The sequence below is a fragment of the Chlorocebus sabaeus genome, chromosome 15 (assembly GCF_047675955.1).
Source record: "Chlorocebus sabaeus isolate Y175 chromosome 15, mChlSab1.0.hap1, whole genome shotgun sequence".
Classification (NCBI taxonomy): domain Eukaryota; kingdom Metazoa; phylum Chordata; class Mammalia; order Primates; family Cercopithecidae; genus Chlorocebus; species Chlorocebus sabaeus.
In genome coordinates, this window is record NC_132918.1 from 39,737,540 (window position 1) to 39,761,380 (window position 23,841).

General features: G+C 39.9%; 2 protein-coding genes across 7 annotated transcripts in view; one reads left to right on the forward strand and one right to left on the reverse strand.

The window, feature by feature from the left end:
- The window catches only part of MED12L (mediator complex subunit 12L), a 341,749-nt gene that overhangs the window by 116,703 nt on the left and 201,205 nt on the right, over positions 1-23,841 (reverse strand). The window lies entirely within an intron of this gene.
- On the forward strand, positions 43-23,535 carry GPR87 (G protein-coupled receptor 87). The gene is made up of 3 exons (XM_008008701.3): positions 43-512; positions 16,701-16,828; positions 21,835-23,535. Exons 2-3 carry the CDS (start codon positions 16,795-16,797, stop codon positions 22,875-22,877), a joined length of 1,077 nt encoding a protein of 358 aa, XP_008006892.3. The 5' UTR covers positions 43-512; positions 16,701-16,794; the 3' UTR covers positions 22,878-23,535.

Here is a 23,841-nt window from a genome sequence, read left to right on the forward strand (position 1 = left end):
TACATGTTTTCTAGATAGCAATAGGAAGCTGGAAAAAAAAAAAAAAAAAAAAAAGACCTAAAAATTGGATCTGATGAAGTTAGTAGGCCCCAACCTGAGACTTCATCCCCCACTCCTTAAGCAGACTTCTGGCAGTCTAAGCTCCAGCCCTCTGTGTTTCCTTCAGGTGAATCACCATCTGATTCCTGTAGGTTCAGGAAATACTCTTCCCCAGTCGACAAATCTCACCTACTCTTAGTTATGAGTCATTTACATTAGCAAGAGAGCAAGTTGTTCCAGTAGTTGCCGGGCAGGAGAATTTGAAAGGGTGCCCCAAAGGACAATCTCTAAAGGGGTAGGGGAGATACCTACCTTGTCTGGTAGGGGAGATGTTTAGTTTTTATGCTTTACCAGAAAATCCACTTCCCTGCTGACCTTAGTTTCAAAGCTTATTCCTAATTAGAGACAAGAAGCCTGTTTCAACTTGAAGACACCGTATGAGGTGAATGGACAGCCAGCCACCACAATGAAAGGTAAACAAAAAATTTTTCATTTTCTTAAAAGCCGTGGTTGATAAGACACAGCAATGATTAAAAACTGTAATTATACTTCTGCTTGACTCTGAGGTCTGAAGAAAAAGTAGAAATTAGAATGCTGACAATAAGATATGAGGCACCACTGTGAGCCATGAAGCTTCAACTGTTTCCAGCTCAGGCAGGCAGAAATATAAACTACATATTGTGCCTTCAAAAGTAGAAACAATGTTTTGGCAATCGCTCCTATTCAGTACATTTTTTTTTAACTGCATTTACTTTATTAGATGAGGAAAAGCCAAAGTGTCTTATAATTGCTTCCCAGGACCCAAAACTTAAAATTTGTTTCATAATCGTTTATCTGGTTATTTTTAAAGAGAGATAAAAAAAGATTTTTCTCTTTCCCAATTGTCTCATTTTGATAAAAGAATCTCAGTCTTTTCATTGTACCACAAAGAACAGGGTAATCCTCATTTTGATCCCTGGAGAAATCGTGTTAAAACACGTCAGGAAAGGCACTGAGAAAACTGCCCAGTGACTGACAAACAGGTTAGAAACAGCCTACTTTTGTTCCACATTCAAACTGTTAGGGAAGTTTTCACTGCAGTGAGGGAAACAAGAAGCAAGCATGGAGATCTCACTTCTTTTAAATTTCAATAAGGACTTTTAAAAGGTAGATGAGCCTAAAGTAGAGTGACTTTTTGATTTCTTATTTTAAGATTTATCTGCTATAGAATTTTATATCACATTCTCAAGTTAAATCTGCTTTCATGTTAGGTATATTAACATTTTAAACAAGAGATTTCTTTCATAATTGTTCTCCAATTTACTAGCAATATGAATAGCAATAAATCTGGTTCCATATTACTTTATACTGGGGGGAAAAAGCCAGACACCCTGTTGATATTTATTATTTCTGCCAATTGAGATTAACTGTCTCCACGAAGTTAGGGATCAAAGAGGCGTATTTTCTTAATCCTTCAGCAACATCTCATCCTCAGACTCTTGTTTCTGACATCTACTTGAAAAATGTTGCAGGTATACGTGGGTTAAGGACAAGGGCCTAGAAGAGCAGATGGATGGCTGAATTTCCTATTTAAGGATATAGCCTACAAAAAGAAAGTATCCCGCCGGAAAATCTTTATTTCATGAAGACACTGAGAAAATGCCCTAACCAGAGATAACATGCTAAGAGGATTTACTGCATTTAGAGATGTGGGTGGGAAAAGGAAGACTAAGTTAAAAGGAATGTTCTCATTTAGAGTTGTGCTGTTTGTGCTCTTCAGAGTCTGCCTGCTTTTCTTCCTTAATATCTTGGCATTTGACTCTCTTTAAGAACAACAACAACAAAAAAAATTTCATGCTTAGCTCTTTACTCTGAGAAAATGCTACAGAAAGTTAAGATAGATGAGACCACAATGGTCATTAGTTCTTTGTATGCTCCTGAAATAAGAAAGGTCAGAAAAACCCATTAAAATCCCTCAAAGCCCAATAAAGGGTAAGGTTGTGAAGACAGGACAGAAGTGAGGTGAGATCTAGGTAAAGTCACCTCCCTAGAAGCATCCCCCAGTCTCCAGGGTAGATGTTCTCTATGCAGGCATGAGGCAGTAGTTTGGGTTTAAAGTAGAAAGCCCAGGACTCATAGCAAAATGACCGGGGTTTAAGGGCTGATTGTAAAAAATATTATCAGTGTGACTTAGGCAAGTCTCTGAATTCCCCAGGAGCTCACTTCCCTTCCTCACAGGTAAAATGAAGGGATTAGATCAGATGGTCATCAGAGGCCCCTTGCATCTCTAGATTCCCACGATCCAGGCGATACGCTGAGATGCTGGGGTTGGTAATGAAAGAACCTAAGGCTTGGACCAAGCACACAGGAATGCTTGAGAGGAAACGGGGTAGAGCCACAAATTAGGTCCTTCCCAATTCTGCCCCTAGCCAGCTACATGATGTTAATCAAATCTCGACTTCTCTAGGTCTCAGATCCTTCCTCTGCAAGATTAAGATGAATGTACTATTTGCTCTTCCTACCTGGCTGAAAGTTTTACATTAATACAAGTATTAATACAAAGGCCAGCTGCAGTTTTTATACTTGTAACTATCTACAGGAGGGCGGCAAGAGCAGAAGTAAACGTGATGTGACCCTGTTGTTAAAAACTAGATGAGAGGCACCCACCTCTCAGACCTTCTGCTTCAGGCCAATGGTGAAAGACAGGCTCTATCTGACCTTACAAAGATTATTAAACCCTCCACCTCCTTATATGGCAAACATAGGCAGATTAGAATATTTGTTCTCTATCCTATACCTAATTAACATATTTTGTTTCATTAATATTCTTATTGGCCAAATATTAAAAAATTACACTAAAATACACTTAAGGGAGAGCACTGATTAAGTTCCATTTAGTATAAGTCATGGCATTAACTTATTCATATCAATGATTCTATGGTTTCTCTTAAGCAGTAATTTCTAATGATTTCCATCATTTTAAAAGAAGAGCAAAACACCTTAAATGACCTTTTCTAATGTATTAGATAGGATCCGTATGGCACAAACTGTCCTTCTATCCTTAATACTAACACAGTAATAATTAGCATACACTGATAGCTTTATATGTGACAAGATTACTGCATATTTTATCAGGCTGTTTTTTTTTTTTTTTTTTTTTTTGAGACGGAGTCTCACTCTGTTGCCCAGGCTGGAGTGCAGTGGCGCGATCTCGGCTCACTGCAACCTTCGCCTCCTGGGTTCAAGTGATTCTCCTGCCTCAGCCTCCCACGTAGCTGGGATTATAGGCACCCGCCACCACGTTCAGCTAATTTTTGTATTTTTAGTAGAGCCGGGGTTTCACTATGTTGGCCAGGATGGTCTCAATCTCTTAACCTCGTGATCTGCCCACCTCGGCCTCCCAAAGTACTGGGATTACAGGCGTGAGCCACCGCACCCGGCCTTATCATGCTTTTTTTTTTTAAACTCAGACGACCTTAAGGTGTAAATTACTATTATCCACTTAAACAGCTGAGCAAGCTGAGGCTTAACGAGCATACCAGTAGGGAGCAGAGCTCTGACCTTGAAACACTGCCTACAGTCAACTATGCTCTATTTGCTGTTACCTCTTTTTGTGGGTAGTTACATATGTAAAATGATTTAGACTTATTGTATATTTACTGTACACTGGTATCATGGTATAGACTACAGTAGATAAATGGCCATCTTGGGTGCATGATTCCCTGCAATGAAGTTGGAGCTATTTTAACTTGCTAGTTTTCCCAAAGGAGGCATCAGATGCTAATCAGCACATGAATACCAAATTTTTGTGCAGGCAGTAGCAGAGCGGTAGTTAGGAGCACAGCACTGACATGGACTTAGGTTCTGTTCAAATCCAGGCTCTGCCCCTCGTTAGTGATGTTAATGAGGGCAAACTCTAGCACTCCAGCGTCAGACAGCACGTATCTGCTCAAAGAACAAATAAAGTGTGCAAATAGCCCAAGTATGCTGTACTCCAAGTATTCTCTCTAAGCCTCAGGTTTTTCACATCTGAAAAATTAGAGCACTAATTCTTACTATCCACTCAAGTACCATGTCAATACTGACTTATTACTACATGTCAAGTTTGAATAAAAGGTCGGTGCTGTGGTAATACTTCATTCAAAACAATCTTATGAGGACTGTTTTACAGAAGAAGAAAAAGGCACAGACAGGTTGGGTAACCTGCCCAAGTAAATGGCAAATCTGTAATGTGAATCCAAAGTCCTTTTAATAAATTAAAATATACATAGGTAATTTAGAACATTCCTAGGCACACAATAATACTAGTCAGCATTTGGGGAGCTCTTTTACTGTTGTTGTATGTAGCAAGATAGACACTTATACTTCTCAAGCTCCCGGAGAAGGGTTTTGCCCTGTAGCCTAAGAGGCGCTCAGGTCAAAGATATTACTGGCTCTTGACCACCAGAGCAACTCTCTGGAGGACACAGAACAAAGTGAAACTTTGTTTTCCAAGTCCTTGAGTCTAGAAGGTACCCTTTACTGACCATATCAAGATTCGGAATGTCTCCGAAGCAGAGGCCAGTATACCAAAAGGGCAGCAGAAACAAAATGATCCAAAGTCCCTATACTAAAGGAGCTTATGATCTAGTTGAATAAAGAAAAATGTTAACAGAATACTTGGGCTGTTTGCACATTATTAGAGTACTAAGCTCTGTGGCTCTCAGGCTGAGAACTGAAAAGAGAGATCCAAGAAAACAATGCATATATATCTGTTGCCTCTAGACTGTAGGCATTTGAGGATTTGTTATACTCTTTTGGGGGTGGATGACCTACCTGTCCAAACTTGTTCCTCCTCAGACCTGCTAGGCCCCAAAATTATAAATAAAACTGAAAATAAATCACTGGGCCTTTCAAACTTTTTTAGATAAACTGGCTCCAAGACGAATTGAGAAAAACTGCAAAATTAACTGTTTTTGTTGTTTTTGAGACGGAATCTCGCTTTGTCACCCAGGCTGAAGTGCAATGGCGCAATCTTGGCTCACTGCAACCTCCACCTCCCAGGTTCAAGCTATTCTCCTGCCTCAGCTCCTGAGTAGCTGGGATTACAGGTGCCCGCCACCACACCCAGCTAATTTTTGTATTTTTAGTAGAGACAGGGTTTCACCATGTTGGTCAGGCTGGTCTCGAACTCCTGACCTCGTGATCTGCCCACCTCAGCCTCCCAAAGTGCTGGGATTACAGGTATGAGCCACCACGCCTGGCCTAAAACTAACTGTTTACTAGATGTATTTATATAGAAAACAGTGCTACATATCATGATGAAGCAGAATGTGGCTCACAGTAATATGCAATCCTTAAATAATCACAGCTACAACTGTATTCTAGTTGTCTCATCCAAGCATTTTAAAAACCTAAAAAATGAAAACTTTGAGAGGATAATGGCTTGCATTAGGTCAAAATGGTACATGCCTATATTACATATAGCAAAACAAATTAATAGAAGAATAGTAAATGCCATTTAAAAGGTAATTACTATATCAATGTGTCAGCATATGCCATGATGGCTGCTGGAAAAATAAAACTATATATCTGTTAAACATCAATATTCCCTTTACTCTAAAACATTCATTCTAATTTCATAATGTAAACAACAGGATACACACACACACACACACACACACACAGTTTTAAACATATATAATTTTAAAAACTATTCACTCTGTGCCTAGAGCCAACAGTACAGTACCTCAAGTATTATCTCTACTTTTCATCCTAAGACCCAGAAATGCTAATATGTACCCAATCCTTCACAAAGTCATGCTGGATCTTACTATGGTCTTTTTACATCCAGTTTACAGTCTATATGAAATTGCAAATAAGACAGGCACTAAACAACTGGCCAGTGCGGAACTCAGTTTGAGTGCTCAAAGTTGAGGCACCTGAAATATAAATGCCATGGTACACTACTTCTTGCTCTAATGGCTTCCACATCCTGGAAGATGCTCTCAGCAAAATAACTGTCTCACAGCCAGGGTGGCAAAGCCAAACATCTCTACCCTTAAAGTTTTTCCCCAACCCAGCGCCTATCTGGAGATGGTACATTTCCTATGCAGCCTCCCTTTCCTCTTCTGTCAATTACAACCTGATTAACTTCATGCCAACTAAGCTCTCCTTCCAATGTATTCATATAATTATTTTATTTATTTATAATCTTTCTGGTTCCAACAACAACAAAAATGAGGTGTTCTACGGAGATGCTTAATATGAAGTTAATTCAAATGAACTTTAAACAAATGAAGCCTGGTGGGAAATTAAAAACCATATGAGAAATTAGTTCACCAAATGCATTCACCCCTATGTGATAGTGTTGGGCCTTAAGGTGGATCTCAACTCCAACAGGAAATCAAGAAGGCATAATGATTTGGTGTTGATGAATTCATAGCTGGCCTACAGAACACCTCTCTTATTACGTAGAGTAGAAATAACTTTCTCCCATGAGTCTTAACATAAAAAACCAATGTTGTATTGAACACCCAAAGAGTAGGCACAGTGAAAAGGGTTGAATGTTTGAAGACACCAACTAAAAGCTTAATCCAGGCATAGCCATTTTACAGGGGCAGGATAAGACAATGTAATAGGGCCCAGGCATGTGGCTCACTTTAAATATTTTCATCTTACTGCTGTTTCTCCATAATCATTCTAAGGAAATCTTTCTTCCTCCTTCTCACCAGTGTACTTAATTCTAATTACGAAAATTTCACAAGTGTTAGACATACTAGCTGTCTTTTATTAGCGTACTGGTACTGTTGTTTCTTCTTATACCTGGCTGACTTTCCTCACTGATATAACCGGTGGGGCTGCTGCTGGCATCTGAATTTGCAGCCCTCCACTTTAGCTCCCCCGACTTTACAGTGAGCTGTTCAAAAACCTCAGCAGGTCCAGCATTTGATTAGCCTCCTAATGGTTTGATCAGACCTTCTTCCTGGTCTTCAGTCATGCCTTACACAGGTCAACTGCCAATTCCTACTCTTGTCAACACCCTCCCTGGGCTGGTACCCTTTCACTTCAGAAGGCAGAAAAAAAAATTTGTTAAAAATAAAAAACAGAAAACTTACATATGCCTTCCAGAATGAAATTAAGTCAGAGAGCAGGCCAAATTCCATGATTGCCTAATAGTAAGTCAAAGGTGTTTTTGAACTCTGACTCTGTGCCTGCAGGTACTCTGCTAGACCCTGGAGATAAAAGGATGCAAGGATACTCTGGCAGTCAGGCAAACAACAAAAATAGAATACAACAGCTGGAGGTATGGGATACCATAGGGGCTGAGGAGCACTTACGTGGCACATGGGGATAACATGGAAGGCTTTGAGAAGAGGAGGCAGATGAGTTAGATGAGTTAGAAGGCGGTATAGGCAGCTTGCCGAATAGACAAGGGGGAGAAGGGAGTTTCAGGATAAAATGCAAGGTAAGAAGGGTCTGGTGCAGGAGCTATATAGTGGGCAGGTATACAGGTCAGGTCAGGAGGTCCTCATCACCTGCAGAGGAGCCTGAGTTATGTCCTGTACAAGAGAGTAAGCCAGTGAAGACTGCGACAGAAGAGGACATCAAGCAAAGAAATGTGAATAGCAGGAAAATGCATGTGGCAAATATTAAGATAATACAAATATATAGGTTACTATCTCTCCTAGTTGAGGAAGTTACTGCATCTATAAATCAAGCCAGAGAAAATTATTTTAATTCAAATATTCCTATTAGTTTAAGAGACATTGTTTAAAAAATGACTAATGACAGAAGTTGATAAATTCACTGAAGTAGGAATTACTTTGAAGAAATGTTTTGTGTGTGCGTGTGTGTGTATTTCATGAAATGAGTTATATGTGATCCCAGATCCTTTTACTACATATGGGTGAGGGTGGGTTATTTATCTGTATTCATGAGAAGAGAAAAATGAGAGTGAGCATTTGATTCTGATTAAGAAATGTGAAATATCCACTTATGTTAAGGACTTCACTTGAGAATTTGAAAATTGTCAGTGAAGACAAGTGATGAAACTGAAGGAAAAATGCTCTCTTAGGTAACTGTCTTACTCCATTAACTTAAACGACATTAAGGTTTAGTTAAGCTGTGATTAGAAGAATTAGGGTAGCTAACCTGACAACAGTTCTAATGGGAAAGGCCTGGAGAATACCTGCACCACATCCCACAACCTAGAAAACTATAATGATGACTGTATTAAAATATCAAGGTGACACCACCACTACCACATAAAGAAAATTATAACTCTTAAGTAGAATGCTTAAGCCACAGGATGCTAGTCCGAAACAAGGAACAGCATCTACGTGAACTTGTGAAAAGCATTCTGCATCTTTTAATAGGCTAGTAAATGTTAATCAAACAACTACAGACTTTACCTGGAGTCTTGAATTCTAAGAATATTTTTTAAGGGCCAGAAGTCACTTGAAATGTATTTAGCTTAGAACATACTCATTTAAAACCACTATGCTGGCTACTGGGACTGTGGCCCCTAATCTGACTAGCCTCTTACATAAATGATCCAGAAGTTACCTATGTGGAAATTATACTTTGCTTAAATAGAAGATAAAAATACGTGTTTCAACTCAGTAAGTTGTAAAATTTGAGTAAAATTCTTATTACTCATAAAAACTACACAGTAATGTGATACAGATCTCCTGATCTGACTCACAATAGCCACATAATAATGTGAGTAGTAGGAATTTTACTCAAATTTTACAACTTACTGCATTAAAAGGTGTATTTTTACTTTCTGTTTAAGAAAAGCATTTACTGTTTAAGCAAAGTATATTTGCCATGAATTACACCTTTATATTACTATAGCCTTACAATATAAAATTGACTTAACATATGTTCTCTTACCAAATTCACACAGCACCCCTGGGAAGTACATCAGGTATTTATTATTCTCCCTGTTTCATAGATGAGGAGGCTCAAGCTCTTTGAAGTACAATGGTTTACAGGGTCACAGAGTCAAAGATTGAGTCAAAAACGTAACAGCTGCCTACTGAACCCAGGTCTAGGATACTTTGCACTGGTCAGGGAATCTCAGTCTAGAACACTTTCCACCAGGGAAGCTACTTCTGACACTCCACAAGACCAGCAAAGCAACACTACAGAGGCAGCCTGTTCTGGGGTCATAAAACCTAGAGCTCATTTCCTGGTTTTGCCTCTCACCATCTGTGTGGTATTGGGCAGGTTGCTGAATCTTGCTCAGTTCCCTCACTCGTACAAATAGTCAGGTTTGAGGTTAAGGTTATAAAGAACCATTAGACACAAATCTTGTCTTCAGGGAGTTTACAATCCACTTTACATCAACCCCCCATCCCCTCTCAACACACACACACCCCAAGGTACCTGAGGTCACCTAAAAAAAAATGTGAAGTCTAAATTGTTAACCAAAATAGGCCTACTTGTAAGCTGTATGTACCAGCAAAACTATGAGAGGAGAACATCAGTGTAGCACCTGAAAAACCTGAACGAAGGGCTGCTGTGCTTTGCATTCCAACACGTTTGGGAGACTAACTCCGTGTATGCATTAATGAAATGTGCTATGAATACAGTGACCTAATTCCATTACAATAAGAGGTAACTCATAACCAGTGAGGTAACCTGCCTCTTTCCCCAGGCCTTCAGCAGAGCTATCATCTTAGCATTGTTGAAAAACACACATAAATTTACAAACACACATACACATAAAGTCAGGCTTAAACTGAGAAAGATTCTTAGATTATAGGTGATTCCAAAATAGAAGAGATCCTGTATCTTTCAACATAAACTTTCTATCAGATGGCTTTTGTGAAGACTCTCTCTTTACCACAAAAATGCCGGAACTACCTCAATATCTCTATATAATCAATCAGTTCAGTATAGCTTTTCAGAAGTAAAGTGCCAAAATAAACCTTCAAATCTCAAATTCTTACAATTTCAGATGTGAGCTTTTAGAGGGAAAACTAGAGAGTGGAGGACAAATAGGAAAGGTATTGATATTACAACTCTTGTCATTTGAGAACCACCACTACCAAACACTAAATCAAAAATTAATCATGAGCAACTGCATTTAGGGAGGCAGCATTTAACTGACATTTATATTTCAAGATCCTGACCAGAGGGCAATAACAAGAGAGATGAAGCCCAGGGAGAGTTAAAAGCACTGCTATGGCATGGCAGGGCACACTGGCCCACTCTTCCTGCTGAGGGAGTTTCCCCCAGCATGGTACAAATGACTCCCCATCCATGCCAAGATCCAATCCAGTGAACTGCAACAGTAGGCTGGCTCTGTGGGGACCATAAGGCTGGGTGTCCAAAGTAGCTGTTTAGTAGTCCTGGATGTTGTCCTCCCATAGCCCCTCTGGGGAGAGAGCAAAGGTTTGGGCATCCAACACAACTGGGGTCAAGTCCCTACTCCACTACTCAGAAGCTTTTCCTGAACACCAGAAACCTCAGTTTTTCCCCACCAACAGCAGTTTTATAACACAATCAGTAGGGTTTTCACTGAAAGGCCCCATTAGAGAGGTGGGCACAGAGAAAAGCTCCACTATGACTATTAATACATTCTCAGGTGTGAACCAAACAACATGACCTCCTGTCACTACTTTTTCTGGGTTGCTAAGAGGTATAAGAAAAACCATTTGAAAAGAAATGCTAAGTGATGGTCAATAACACAAGATAAATCAGGTGTTTGCAGGGAGGAGAGACATAGAAGAGGAAGATATATTTATAATCAAAGTAGAACAACTGGGGATCTATAGAGGTTAAGTATAGCCACATAAGATTAAATGACACGCGGAATAATGGTTGCAAAATCAAGTGACCCAGCAAGTAATGTTCCCGAAAGAGGTGGCCCAGGGACGTCAACAAGTATGCTGTGAGCTGGAGAACTGGAGAGAGCTCACTTCCCCATCAGGAAGGGGCAACTAATACTGCTGGATTGTTCATGCTGGATGCTGGCAAATCTTTTCATCTTTCAAGATGGGATCTAAATCTGGATTCTTATGTGAAATTTCCTGATGTTTTCAACATTGTTCAGGCCAAATAAAACTAGACCTCTAGTTTGGAAGATTAGCAGGTCCTTCACAAGCTTGATGGAGAAAACAAACTCCTACCTCTGCCCAATACTGCTCCCTCCCACTTCCTGTCCTCTAAAATAACCCCCCAGAATCATTCTTCACTTTTACTCCACAACAGTATAATAGAACTGCAATTTCAGTTTCTATTGGATTTTATATGAATCCCAGCTCTACCCATTACTCAGTGTGAGTCAGGGCAAGTTAATTAAACTGTCTGAATCTCGTATCTTCCTACCTGGCGGGGGTGGAAATATATCTAGGTCCTAGGGTTGCTCTGAAGATTGCTTAAGGTATCAACCACCAAGTTTGGGGTCCCAAAGCAAGCAGAAACTGAGAATGTGTTAATCCTTTTCCCCCACCCTCATTTTAAAAGTAGCTTACAACCAACAACAAAGAAACACAGTTAGTAAAATAGCCAAAGGAAAATACCAATGGGTGGCTGGAAAAAAAACAGGTCTCTAAGCAGCGATACCATCTAACCTCAGGAATGACTGTGAAACCTGGGCCTACCACAAACATCACATTCTTGTGTGGTTTCATCAGCTCTCAGCTGAAGGAACAGTAGGTGGCAGGGCAGGATTCCCGCCCAGGATCCAAGTCCTGGAACCAAGCCCTTTACTACCACTGAAGCAATCTTCTTTGCAACACCCTGCAAGTGCTGGGACATGCAGACAATGCAGAGCCACTGTAGTAAAAGCACACAGGGAGCCCTGAAGCTGAGGCACTGATCGTTCAGAAAGACAGCAGGCAGGTGAGGCTCTGAGACAATGTAAAGGAAAGGGCAAGCTCTTGGAGCTAAAGTATCAGTCAAATGACTCCTGAGAGGGCAGCTGAGGCCACCAGCCACACAGCCATCTCAGCATAAACAAGGTGCAAGGATCCACCCCCCTCAACCCCTTGTCCAACCTATGAAGCACTAAATAAATTCAACTGTGTACCTACGATACACAGCAGGAACTAAAACGACTTCAGCTCCACCCTGCACAAGTATACAGGCTGCTTTGTAAAGGTTCATCATTTTAACCTCGCAGTCATCCTATAATAGACGAGTCATCATACCCATTTTATACAGGCAGAAATGGAGGGTCAGAAGCTAAAAGCAACAGAGCCCAGGCTGTAATCCAGAGAATCAGAGAATCAAATCCTTGCTCTATGTACTCCACCATGGTGCCACCATACTTGGTTAGAGGTCAAGGCAGGATTTTTTTTTTTTTTTTTTTTTAATCCAAGCTGGAAAAAGAATTTTTCTTTGAGACTGAGTCTCGCTCTATTGCCCAGGCCGGACTGCAGCGGCGCGACCTCGGCTTACTGCAAGGTCTCCCAGGTTCAAGCGATTCTCCTGCCTCAGCCTCCCAAATAGCTGGGACCACAGGTGTACACCACCACGCCCAGCTAATTTTTGTACTTTTAGTAGAGATGGGTTTTCACCATGTTGGCCACGCTGGTCTCGAACTCCTGACCTCAGGTGATCCACCCTCCTCGGCCTCCCAAAATGCTGGGATTACAGGCGTAAGCCACCGCGCCCAGACGGAACATTTTTAAATGCCAGACATTAAATGATACGCTTAAGAAAACCCTCCATTAATCCTTTATCTATCTCCACCTCCCACCTTCTCTGTCTCCTTCCCGTCACAGGCATGTTCTTTTTTTGAAAGAGTTTTCTGAGATTGCTGCCTCCACTTCCTCACCTAGCAAACATTACTCAACCCTCTGTCATTAGGCTTCTCTCCTCAAAACACCCTGGGCCCCCCAGCAGATGGAGCACTGGCAAAGAGGAACAATGACCTTTTCGTTGCTGAATCCCATCCAATGGCACTTTGCTGTCCTACGTCACTTGACTTTCCCCACAGGATAAAACTAGTCACAATTCCTCATTTCGTAAACTCTCTTTTTGGTTCACATGACATTATTCTTTTTTGGTAATCCTTCCAACTCTCTGGCCTCTCCTTCAGGCACTCCGCTCACCCTAAGACTGCTCCATTAAAAAGTCTACATTAGCTCTCTGCTATTCTCACCCCACTGTGTGGTTTTGGGTTTTTTGTTTGTTTGTTTGGAGACAGAGTCTCATCCTGTCATCCAGGCTGCAGTGCAGTGGTGTGATCTCAGCTCACTGCAACCTCTGCCTCCTGGGTTCAAGCGATTCTCCTACCTCAGCCTCCCCAGTAGCTGCGATTACAGTGCACGCTACGTCACTCAGCTAATTTTTGTATTTTTTAGTAGAGATAGGGTTTCACCATGTTGGCCAGGCTTGTCTCAAACTCCTGACCTCAGTAATCTACCCACCTCACAAAGTGCTGGGATTACAGGCATGAGCCACCATTCATGGCCGACTGTGCAGTTTCATCTTGGACAATCTCATCCATTCCCACAGTTTCTTCTATCACCTATTTTATGTTGGCCTTAGATAGACATCACCAGCCAGGGGTACTTCTCCAAGCTCCAGACCTGTCTCTTCAATCATCTAGTAGACACCTCTATATGCATACTACACAGGCATCATGAAATCAACCAATTCAAAACTAAACTCCACCCATACCAATACGTGCTTGTCCTTTCATGGGTCCTACATCAGCAAAAGAGACTAAAATCTATAGTCAAATACCTGGGAGGCCTCCAACACTCTTCTAACCCTTTTCACTAGCATCATTCAGCCACAAATTCTTTAAGATGCCTCATATTTGTCATATATCCCATCTCTACATGCTGTCACCAGTTCCTCAGCAGACTATTATACCTTATCTTTGGCTACACTCAGCATTTCCATGTGCTCCTTTCTGATTGGACCTTGGGCAAACCTGCCACAACATGGGCATCATAGTTGTCATGGAACCTCTGTAATCCTTGCTTCCCCTCAGTTTGAGTACACCTCTGTATCTTCACAGCATCCCACACCTCTCATTCGATATTGAAATGGTCTGTTTACTTCTGGATTCTCAACTAGACTCTAAACTTGAGGACAGAAATGTACCTCTCTCATCTTTATATACTCCAGGGCCTGAAGTATGAGAAGACTCTTAGTAAATGACCTTATGAAAGAGATTAGGCTATGGGTGGTACGGAAGAAGTAGTAGAGATTTCCAAGGTAAGGAGAGAGGGGAGAAAGGAGGTCATTCACAGGGCAGGAATGGGTATGAAGAAAAGTAGGGAACTAAACTCAGGCATATCACCTGAGAGTCTGCAGTCTGGTTAAACCACAGAGTTCCAATAAGAGGAATATGATCTTGAATTTAATATAGGCAAAGATTAATGGAAATAACAGAAGCAGAAACTGGCATTTATAAAGCACTTAATTTATAAATTTATATTCAATTTAACCTCAAGAAGGAGGGATGCTAGATACTATAGAGTAGGTATTATTGTTCCCATGATTCGAAAGATTATGGGGCAAGCAGATATCCCCAAAGTCTATCGTGACCTCTGAGTTACCAGAATTTAGCGTGTTCTGACTTTCACATTCCATGATCTTTAACACTACAAAAATAACTCCTTATCTTTAGTTAGTAATTATAATTCAAGAATTGCCTTACCATACAATAACACAGGATTAAGGAACAAAAGAATAAGATCTCTCATACTCTCCACTCCTGCCCCCAACCCCAGCAGACACTAATCGACTTTCTGCCTCTACAGATTTGCCTTTTCTGGACATTTCACCTAAAGACATGTAGTCTTTAGGTGTCTGGCTTCCTTCTCATGCAAAACGTTTTTGAGGTCCATCTATACAATAGCTGTACTTCAACTCTTTTTACTGGGTAATATTCCATCCTTTGCCTATACCACAGTTGACTCATCTACTCTCCAGTCAGCACTTGGCTTCTTTCTGCTTTTAACTATCATGAATAATGCTATTATAAACAATTGCATACAAGTCATTGCATGGGCATATGTTTTCATTTCTTGTGGCTAGATACCTAGAGGTAGAACTACTGGGTCATATGACACATTTGGTTTTAACTTTTTAAGAAACTGCCAAGCTCTTTCCAGAGTGGCTGTACCACTTCGATTTCTTATCAGCAGTGTATGAGGGGTCCTGTTTTCCCCACCCTCAGCAACACTTGTTACTGTCTGTCCTTTTCAGATCCAGCCATTCTGGTAGAGGCAAGATGGTATAACACTGTGGTTCTCATTTGAATTTCCCTACTGACTAATGATGTTCAGTGTCCTTCCATGCACTCTTGCTGAAATGTCTAGACAAATCTTTTGACTTTTTTTAAATTGGGTTGTGTTCTCCTTATTAAGAAGCTGTAAAAGTTCTTTGCATATTCTAAATACAAATCCTTTATCAGAAATGTAACATGCAAATATTTTCTCCCAGTCTCCTCTCTCTACGTCCTCCTTATTCGCCAACTGTCTGCTCGCTCTCTCTCTTACTGCAACTGTCAGTGAGGAAGGTTACAGGAAGCCATCTGAAGAGGACAACCATACAACTTGAGAACAGAGAAACATAAAACTAAAAATGTGCTTATCAGGTAATTTCCTTGAAATGTTTCCATGAGAAACTGGATTCAAGCTTTTTAAGCTTACTGAAATCCAAAGATCATTATTACAAAGTCTAGAAAATTAACAGCTTCAGTCATTCTCCCCAGTAAACTTTAATAAATAAAAAGAAAGTAGAGTTTTACCTCTTTGACTTACATTACAAAATAATGTGATGCTGGAACCCCAAAAGGAGGGATTCTAAGAACCTTAATCAATGCCTATGCTGCATTAACCAAAAAACAACTTCTGAATGCCGCTGTGTACCACATACTCAAGGTGAGGTATGGATAGATTGTCTACACTCTCAAAAGAGTGGATTCTAGGTGGAGACAATCATTGAAAAATTAAAAACCATTTTTTCTATCTACTACCAAATCAAGTACCTTAGCTACATGTGATATTTGCAAACAGAAGAGAAGGACACACACAGGAACATGAAAAGAAATAAGTGCCTCTCCACTTACTGCAAACTCCTACATATACTCCTGCCTCCCATGTGCCTTTCCCTGCTATCTTAGCACATATGCAGGGACAAAAGTAACTGCTCACATCAGCCCCAAGTTTCTTTGCGCTTGGATAGAATGAGGTTACTTGGGGTCTCTTTAAGCAACATCAGTGATGGGACATGAAAGTCCCACATGGTTTTATTTCATGAGAAAGCGTGTGACTTCCCCTTACAGTAAACTGTCCCATAAGCACATTCTACTTCAGCTGCACTTTCCAGAACAGTTCCCAGGAATTCTGCTTTCTATGGTCAATACGTGATGGAAGCCAGAGAACAGGGAACTGATCCAGATGCAGGGAAAGGGATGGGGGAAATCATGTTTGATAGTATCCAACATCGCACGCACATATGGTCTCAGCTAACCTTTATTAAGATGTCGTGAAGAATGTAAAGCTCAGAAAAGTTAAGGTATGTAGCCAAAGTCATCCACAAGACATAACTCCCAGCAGGGAATTATGAAAGAGGGCAACTCTTCTGTGGCCCAGGTGTTCATCTCCAAAGAGCACATGCTTTCTGAATCGTGGAGGCAATCGCTTTAACTGAAAAGACCAATATGTTATATTTTCAAATTCCTTCCCAACTGATTCTTTCCTCATTTTTCTTTTTCTCCCCAGAAATCAAACCAGGAATAACCTATGGTGAACCCACGCCTCAACTGTCCCCAAGTGTTTCCTGACACGCATCTTTGCTTATCATCACAACTGAAGAATGGGGCTCAACTTGACACTTGCAAAATTACCAAGTAAGCCGTCGGAAGAGACGTAAAGAAAATCTTACTTTATCAATGACTATTATTTTCACTGTTTGGGAATTTGGGGAGTTTAATGGTCAGAGAACCAACTAACAAAATAAACCAGCATTTAGCTTTGTGTTTCCTTATGTATAAAACAGTAAACACACAGGATAGTATCGCTGAGACAAATTTAGCTTACTATCATTTTGTTTTAAACTTTGTTTCATCTAGACATCATCTCTAAAATGACAAGTAGGATTAAATTAATAATATTTATGGAAGATTTTAAACACAAACTAGAATCACATATTACTTTCCAGATTTAATAGTTTAAACCAAGGTTCATGAGGTTCCCCAAGAGGCCAGAGATAACACTGACCTAGTCTACGGGGTAACTATTTAGAAAATGATCATACCTAAATACAAAAAAATTAGCCAGGTGTGGTGGCGCATGTCTGTAGTCCCTGCTACTTGGGAGGCTGAGGCACTAGAATCGCTTGAATCCAGCAGGCAGAGGTTGCAGTGAGCCGAGATCGCACCACTGCACTCCAGCCTGGGTGACAGAGCAGGACTCTGTATCAGAAAAAAAGAAAGGAAAGGAAAGGAATGGGAAGGGGAAGGGGAAGAGGAAGGGGAGGGGAAGGGGGAGGAGGAGGGAAAGGGGAAAGGGGAAAGGGGAAAGGAGAAAGGAAAGGAAGAAAATGATCATACCTAGGCAGCTGTGCCATGATAGTGACACCCTATAATTTGAATGACTTTTATTATTTCATTCCCACCTGGCAGGTAGAGCAGTGACATATGTTGATACTTTCACATTTTGTGCCAAGTGACACGTCCCAGTGAACAATGATGTAGCTTCACCAAGGCAAAAGTGGCAGATTCTTCCCTACTCTGTCATTCATAATGTGACTCTATGAACAAGACAAATGGTAATTAAGCTTCATATTATAGAATGCACACCAACTAAGTACTAGATACTGTACTCAAAATGTCTGCAAAGCGTTTAACTCTCAGATGATCCAGCAAGATGGCTATGTATTCCATTTTACAGTTATGAAGAGGCTAAACCAACATCGTCAAATAGAACTTTCTGCATTGATGAAAATTCCCTATATCTGCACTGGCCAATCCAGTAGCCATATGTGGTTACCAGGAAACCTGAACATAGTTAGTATGACTGAGGAAATTAATTTTTTAAATTATGCTTAATTTAAATTTAAAATTTTAAACCCACATGTAGTTTGTGCTATATCTAGCTACAAAGCCCAAGCATTCCCCAACACACATACTCAGTCCTGCACACACACATGCACAAACCTATGCCCCCTGCAAAGATAGCCACAGTTCCCTTACGTCCCAAACAAATACCACCCTCACATGTGGCACAAAATAATTTACTATGGAACTAGTAAACTGAGTTCTCATGTCACTGCATTTGTTAATTTAAAAGGAAATGGAATGAGAGTCAGAGAGAATACCAAAGGAAGTTTTACTCTCAATTATCGTTCTGTGTCAAGCCCTGCACTATACAATCCAGGGAATACCACCCTAGTAAACAAGACGGGATGGGGAAATCATGTTTGATAATATCCAACACTGCATGCACATATTGTGAGAAAACAGCCTTTACACTGTAAAACAGCTTCTAATTTTTCTTAATTGAGTCACCAAGCTATTGTCAATTAAAGATGTTCCCTAACTTGGCCAAGTTCTTTACTGTCAGGGAAGAACAACATGATAAAACTGCCTGGGTGAAGAAAGTCATTCACTTTTAGTGGTCAATGTTACTGAGTGGAAACATCATATAGAGAAATGCTTCTGAGTACACCCATAAGTTTTGGAAATATTTAAGGTAATGACAGAGAATAAATGATGGGCATTAGCTGACAAAAAAGAATATGATATAGACTTAATTCTAAAAAACAAATTGATCACACGAAACTCTCAAAGTTAAGTTTTGAGCCTTCCAGAGCATCCAGATGAGTAATGGCTCATCCGCTTCTTATAAACCATTTTTCATCTCTACTACTATATTGTTTCAGCAAATAACCCATAATAGGCTTTAACCATAATGTGTTTAAGCTGTGTTGCCTAAATGTGAAATTTGTGAATGAAGTAATAACCAGGCCTAGACCTATCCCATTGAATTAAGAAGTCCTATAGTCCAAAATGTTAATCCTGTACATAAACTAAGAAAGCAAATACCGTGAGGTTACACAGTCAACAAGTTCAACACCAGACTGTCTCGAAGCCACAAAACAGTTCAATAACCACTGTGGAAAGAGGTCAATCCTACTTGATCTTTTTAATTTATAAATATGTATATGTATTTATATATATAAATATGTTAATATAAATATATATAGATATTATAAATATATACATACACACACAATCTTTTTTGACACTCTGATTGGAGACTATCTTTAATAATAACCATAATTGTTAGGCAAATCATCAAAATCATCATTTAATAAGAATGTGTTCATATAAATTAAACTTCAAAATATTATAATGATAAATGGAACTGACAGGCAATCCCTAGGCAACATTGTGAAGTAGGGGTTCTTGCACTCCACGATAGGTATGCATAGCAGATCCCCAGGTTACCAACACCAGAAGTTGAAATATTCCCTGCCAAGTATGCTGTAGCTTGTGAATTTGTATTTAAAATTATTTTGAAAAGCAATTCACCAGTAACTGTTACAAGGCACAGCCAGCACTTCAGGAGATAGCATGGCTGCTCCTTTTCAGGCTGTGTCCCTCAGGTGGACTCTTTATTCTGATTTAAACTCACATGTCCTCTCTATTTCCCTAAGGGTTCTATCCCGGGTTAGATGAAAGTGACTGCTAATCATTTAATTGGGCAAATTAATTCAAGCAGACAATTCAGTTAAAGCCACACATCTTAAGAAGCTCCTAATGTCACTGATACTGATTTGGATCTTATGATACAAAAACAGCCAAGACTACATTAAATCAAAATAGGCTTAAATGATACTATACAAGGAAATATTACAAACTGGCAGCAGTAATATAGATGGCTGCTGAATCAGGCATTTTAACTTGTAAAGCTTAGTAATACCATGGATCTCATAACAGGCTAGTCCAGATATAAATTACTAGCCTGTGTAAGCATAGTTAGGCCAGGGAAACCAGTTTTTAAAAACACTCACAGTAAGGAATAAAAGGGAAAGAATTAGGAAGAGGACAAGGTTACTTAAGAACAGCCTGCACTTAGATGTCAAGCAGCAATTTAGGAATCTGTTTTTGGATTTTAATCATCAAAACTTTCCTGTTTCTCTCCTCAAAGAAGGGAACCAAAACAGATACTAAACTGCCCGTGTGCAGGGCAGTGAGGGCTTAAATTTACGGCGTTATCTCAGTAACAAAACCATTCCAAAACATAATTATAACTACAGTAAATATTATTAATTAGAGGGAAGTAAAAATTCAGAAGTGACCTTCCTTCTAATCTTACCTCCAAAAGGTGAATTTATAAATTACTTTCATTAGTTCAGGTTCCCAAAAAACAATGATGATAAAATGTGTTTAAATGGCCAAGAGATTTATTGGGGAAAATGGCTATCAGGGAAAATGGGGCAAGCAGAAGGCTGGCACAGCCTTCCAATCACTTGTGGGAGAAAGAAGGAAGGAAGATTGAGTAGGAACAGTGCAGTTTGAAGAAAGTTCAAAGAAAAGGTTTGAAGACTGGTAAGTACTCCTCCAGCCAAAGTCTTTTGTCAGAGAAACCCCTCCTCTTACAAAAACAGGTTTGTCTTGGTATCCCTGCCATGCTCAGTTACAGGCCCAGAGCAGTCCATGGGAAGCATGGCAGCAGCAAGAATGTGGTGGTAGATCCCCAGCAGGAGCTGGCTGTCCATCATGCTCCCCACAGTAGAAGACATGAGAGGCCCATGTCCATGGCTACTACATAAGTCAAATGCTCATGACCCAATTCACTGATTATATGATGCAGTGATATGGTATAGGTCTTTAACAACAGAAACTAAAAATTCCAAAAAAGCAAAAGGTTTAAAAATTCCCACAATAAATGCAATAGGTGTAACCTAGCCTTGTAAACAAAACAAATATATACCAGGTTGCAATTACTTTTAACAAGTTGTCCTCCTTGGCAATAAACTGTAAAATTGCAAAACTTAATAAGAATGAGAAAACGAAATCAGCATTTATCACTGGACTACATAAAAACGTATTTTTGGATATTCTTGACTATACAAATGCATTTTAATGAAGAATTAACTAGATGATGTGTAAATATTTATAATAATCAAAGGCAACTTTATACCAGCCTACAACTTAAATTCTAAGGTGAAAACAGATTTCAGAGAATCAGCAAGTCAGATCTACATCTATCCAGGACTTTTTTCATATGTTCACTTTAGAAGACAGTAGATTTTCTTTTTATTTACAAAATTGCCAAGACACTTTCTTTCTATTCCTATCAATGGTACCTAAAAGATCTTAAGTACTATAAGAAAATCATAGGCAAAAAATTCAAAATGACCCACTAGTTTTACACCTTCTTAATTCTTAATGATTAAACAGCTTAAAACTGAGGCAGGGGAGGGGAAGATGTATTCAAAGAGGGTGCCAAAGACTACAAACCATGTGTTAGCTATTGTTATTTCCTTGTTATAGAAAATTTCAATTTTCTCTCCATGTTTTCTTGATTATATTTGTAATGATACCAAACATGGAAGAATCAGGATAATTTACATTGGTATATTTATCTTCAAAAGGCTGGCATAGGGGATCAGAAATGGGACTTTTTACTCAACGGTCCTGATATGAGGGAGACAGGGTAGTGAGAGAAGGTCGCTAATTCTTTGACCACTCAAAACATTAACAATGTGCTACCTTTACTCTTTAAATCATTGATGACATCTTTAAGTTCACCTGAAATAACAAAAAGTTGGGTCTGTAAGGGAACCTAGTGGCCTGTGGGCACGGTTGCCAAGCACTGAAGTCCCATCTCCCCACTTCTCCTACAGATAATGAGCTGGACGGCCAAGAGAGTCACAATTCGGGCAACAGGAGCGACGGACCAGGAAAGAACACCACCCTTCACAATGAATTTGACACGATTGTCTTGCCGGTGCTTTATCTCATTATATTTGTGGCAAGCATCTTGCTGAATGGTTTAGCAGTGTGGATCTTCTTCCACATTAGGAATAAAACCAGCTTCATATTCTATCTCAAAAACATAGTGGTTGCAGACCTCATCATGACACTGACATTTCCATTTCGAATAGTCCATGATGCAGGATTTGGACCTTGGTACTTCAAGTTTATTCTCTGCAGATACACTTCAGTTTTGTTTTATGCAAACATGTATACTTCCATCGTGTTCCTTGGGCTGATAAGCATTGATCGCTATCTGAAGGTGGTCAAGCCATTTGGGGACTCTCGGATGTACAGCATAACATTTACAAAGGTTTTATCTGTTTGTGTTTGGGTGATCATGGCTGTTTTGTCTTTGCCAAACATCATCCTAACAAACGGTCAACCAACAGAGGACAGTATCCATGACTGCCTGAAACTTAAAAGTCCTTTGGGGGTCAAATGGCATACGGCAGTCACCTATGTGAACAGCTGCTTGTTTGTGGCTGTGCTGGTGATTCTGATTGGATGTTACATAGCCATATCCAGGTACATCCACAAATCCAGCAGGCAATTCATAAGTCAGTCAAGCCGAAAGCGAAAACATAACCAGAGCATCAGGGTTGTTGTGGCTGTGTTTTTTACCTGCTTTCTACCATATCACTTGTGCAGAATTCCTTTTACTTTTAGTCAATTAGACAGGCTTTTAGATGAATCTGCACATAAAATCCTATATTACTGCAAAGAAATGACACTTTTCTTGTCTGCGTGTAATGTGTGCCTGGATCCAATAATTTACTTTTTCATGTGTAGGTCATTTTCAAGAAGGCTGTTCAAAAAATCAAATATCAGAACCAGGAGTGAAAGCATCAGATCACTGCAAAGTGTGAGAAGATCAGAAGTTCGCATATATTATGATTACACTGATGTGTAGGCCTTCTATTGTTTGTTGGGATCTGTATGTACAAAGTGTAAATAAATGTTTCTTTTCGTTATCCTTGCTTGAATCCATCAAAAATATGAATTCAAAGAACTAAAATGATATGAAATGGGGTCATAATTTGAAACTAAGGAAAACATTAAGACACAGCAAAGAGATAAACAAGAGGTAGCACACGGCTCAATGGCAGGGTTAATGGTTGGAAGTCTGAGGAGCAGAGTGAAAGGGCAGAATGAGCCACAGCAATGTCCCTGCACTGTGGCCATCCTCCAGGAAAAGCTGCTGCTCTGAAGCCACTTTTGCAGAGAACAAAAAGTATAAAAAAGAAAATTATATCTATCCTTGAAGTTCAAGGATAGGAAAAGAACATACTACTTTCCATCTATAAACTAAGATCTTTGGTGATCATCCCCTCATTCTCTGTGTGTGGGGATTTTTTTAAATTATTTTTTTCCTTTACTCAGCACTATAGAAATGCAGGTAGGGGTGTGTGTGTGGGGGTGTGTCTGTGTGTGTGTGTGTGTGCACGCGCATGTGTGTGTGTAAGGGCTTCATTTTTAGGACCTTCTGTGTCCAGGTCAGAGCTCACCTTCAGGGCTCCAAAAGCAAGCAGGAATGAGCCGCAGAAATGCTTCTGCCTCCTCTCCCTGCTTCATGCCTCACCCCCACTCCTGTGATGCTCCTGTGACACCACCTTTCATTCCTCTGGGTAAGAGACTGTCCTCCAGCAACATAAATGCCTCGTGGGGGATGCATTAACAGAGAAGGAGCGAAGGCATGTTTGCTGATTAAAAGAAGACGTTATGGTTAACAGTCAAACACACACAAATAACACAGTACAATACTTAGAGTCTTATAAACTGCAAAGTTCTAAGCAGCAAAAATGAGAGTACAAGAATAACTTAGCTCAACAATGACTATCATTGTTAGGTACAGGAAAATAATTCAGGGACTACAA

Bases quoted from the DNA above. Each gene is read 5' to 3' on its own strand.
- GPR87 (XM_008008701.3), top strand. From the start codon at position 16,795: ATGGGGCTCAACTTGACACTTGCAAAATTACCAA. The intron at 16,829-21,834 runs GTAAGCCGTCGG...CTTCTCCTACAG, and splicing joins GACACTTGCAAAATTACCAA to ATAATGAGCTGGACGGCCAA.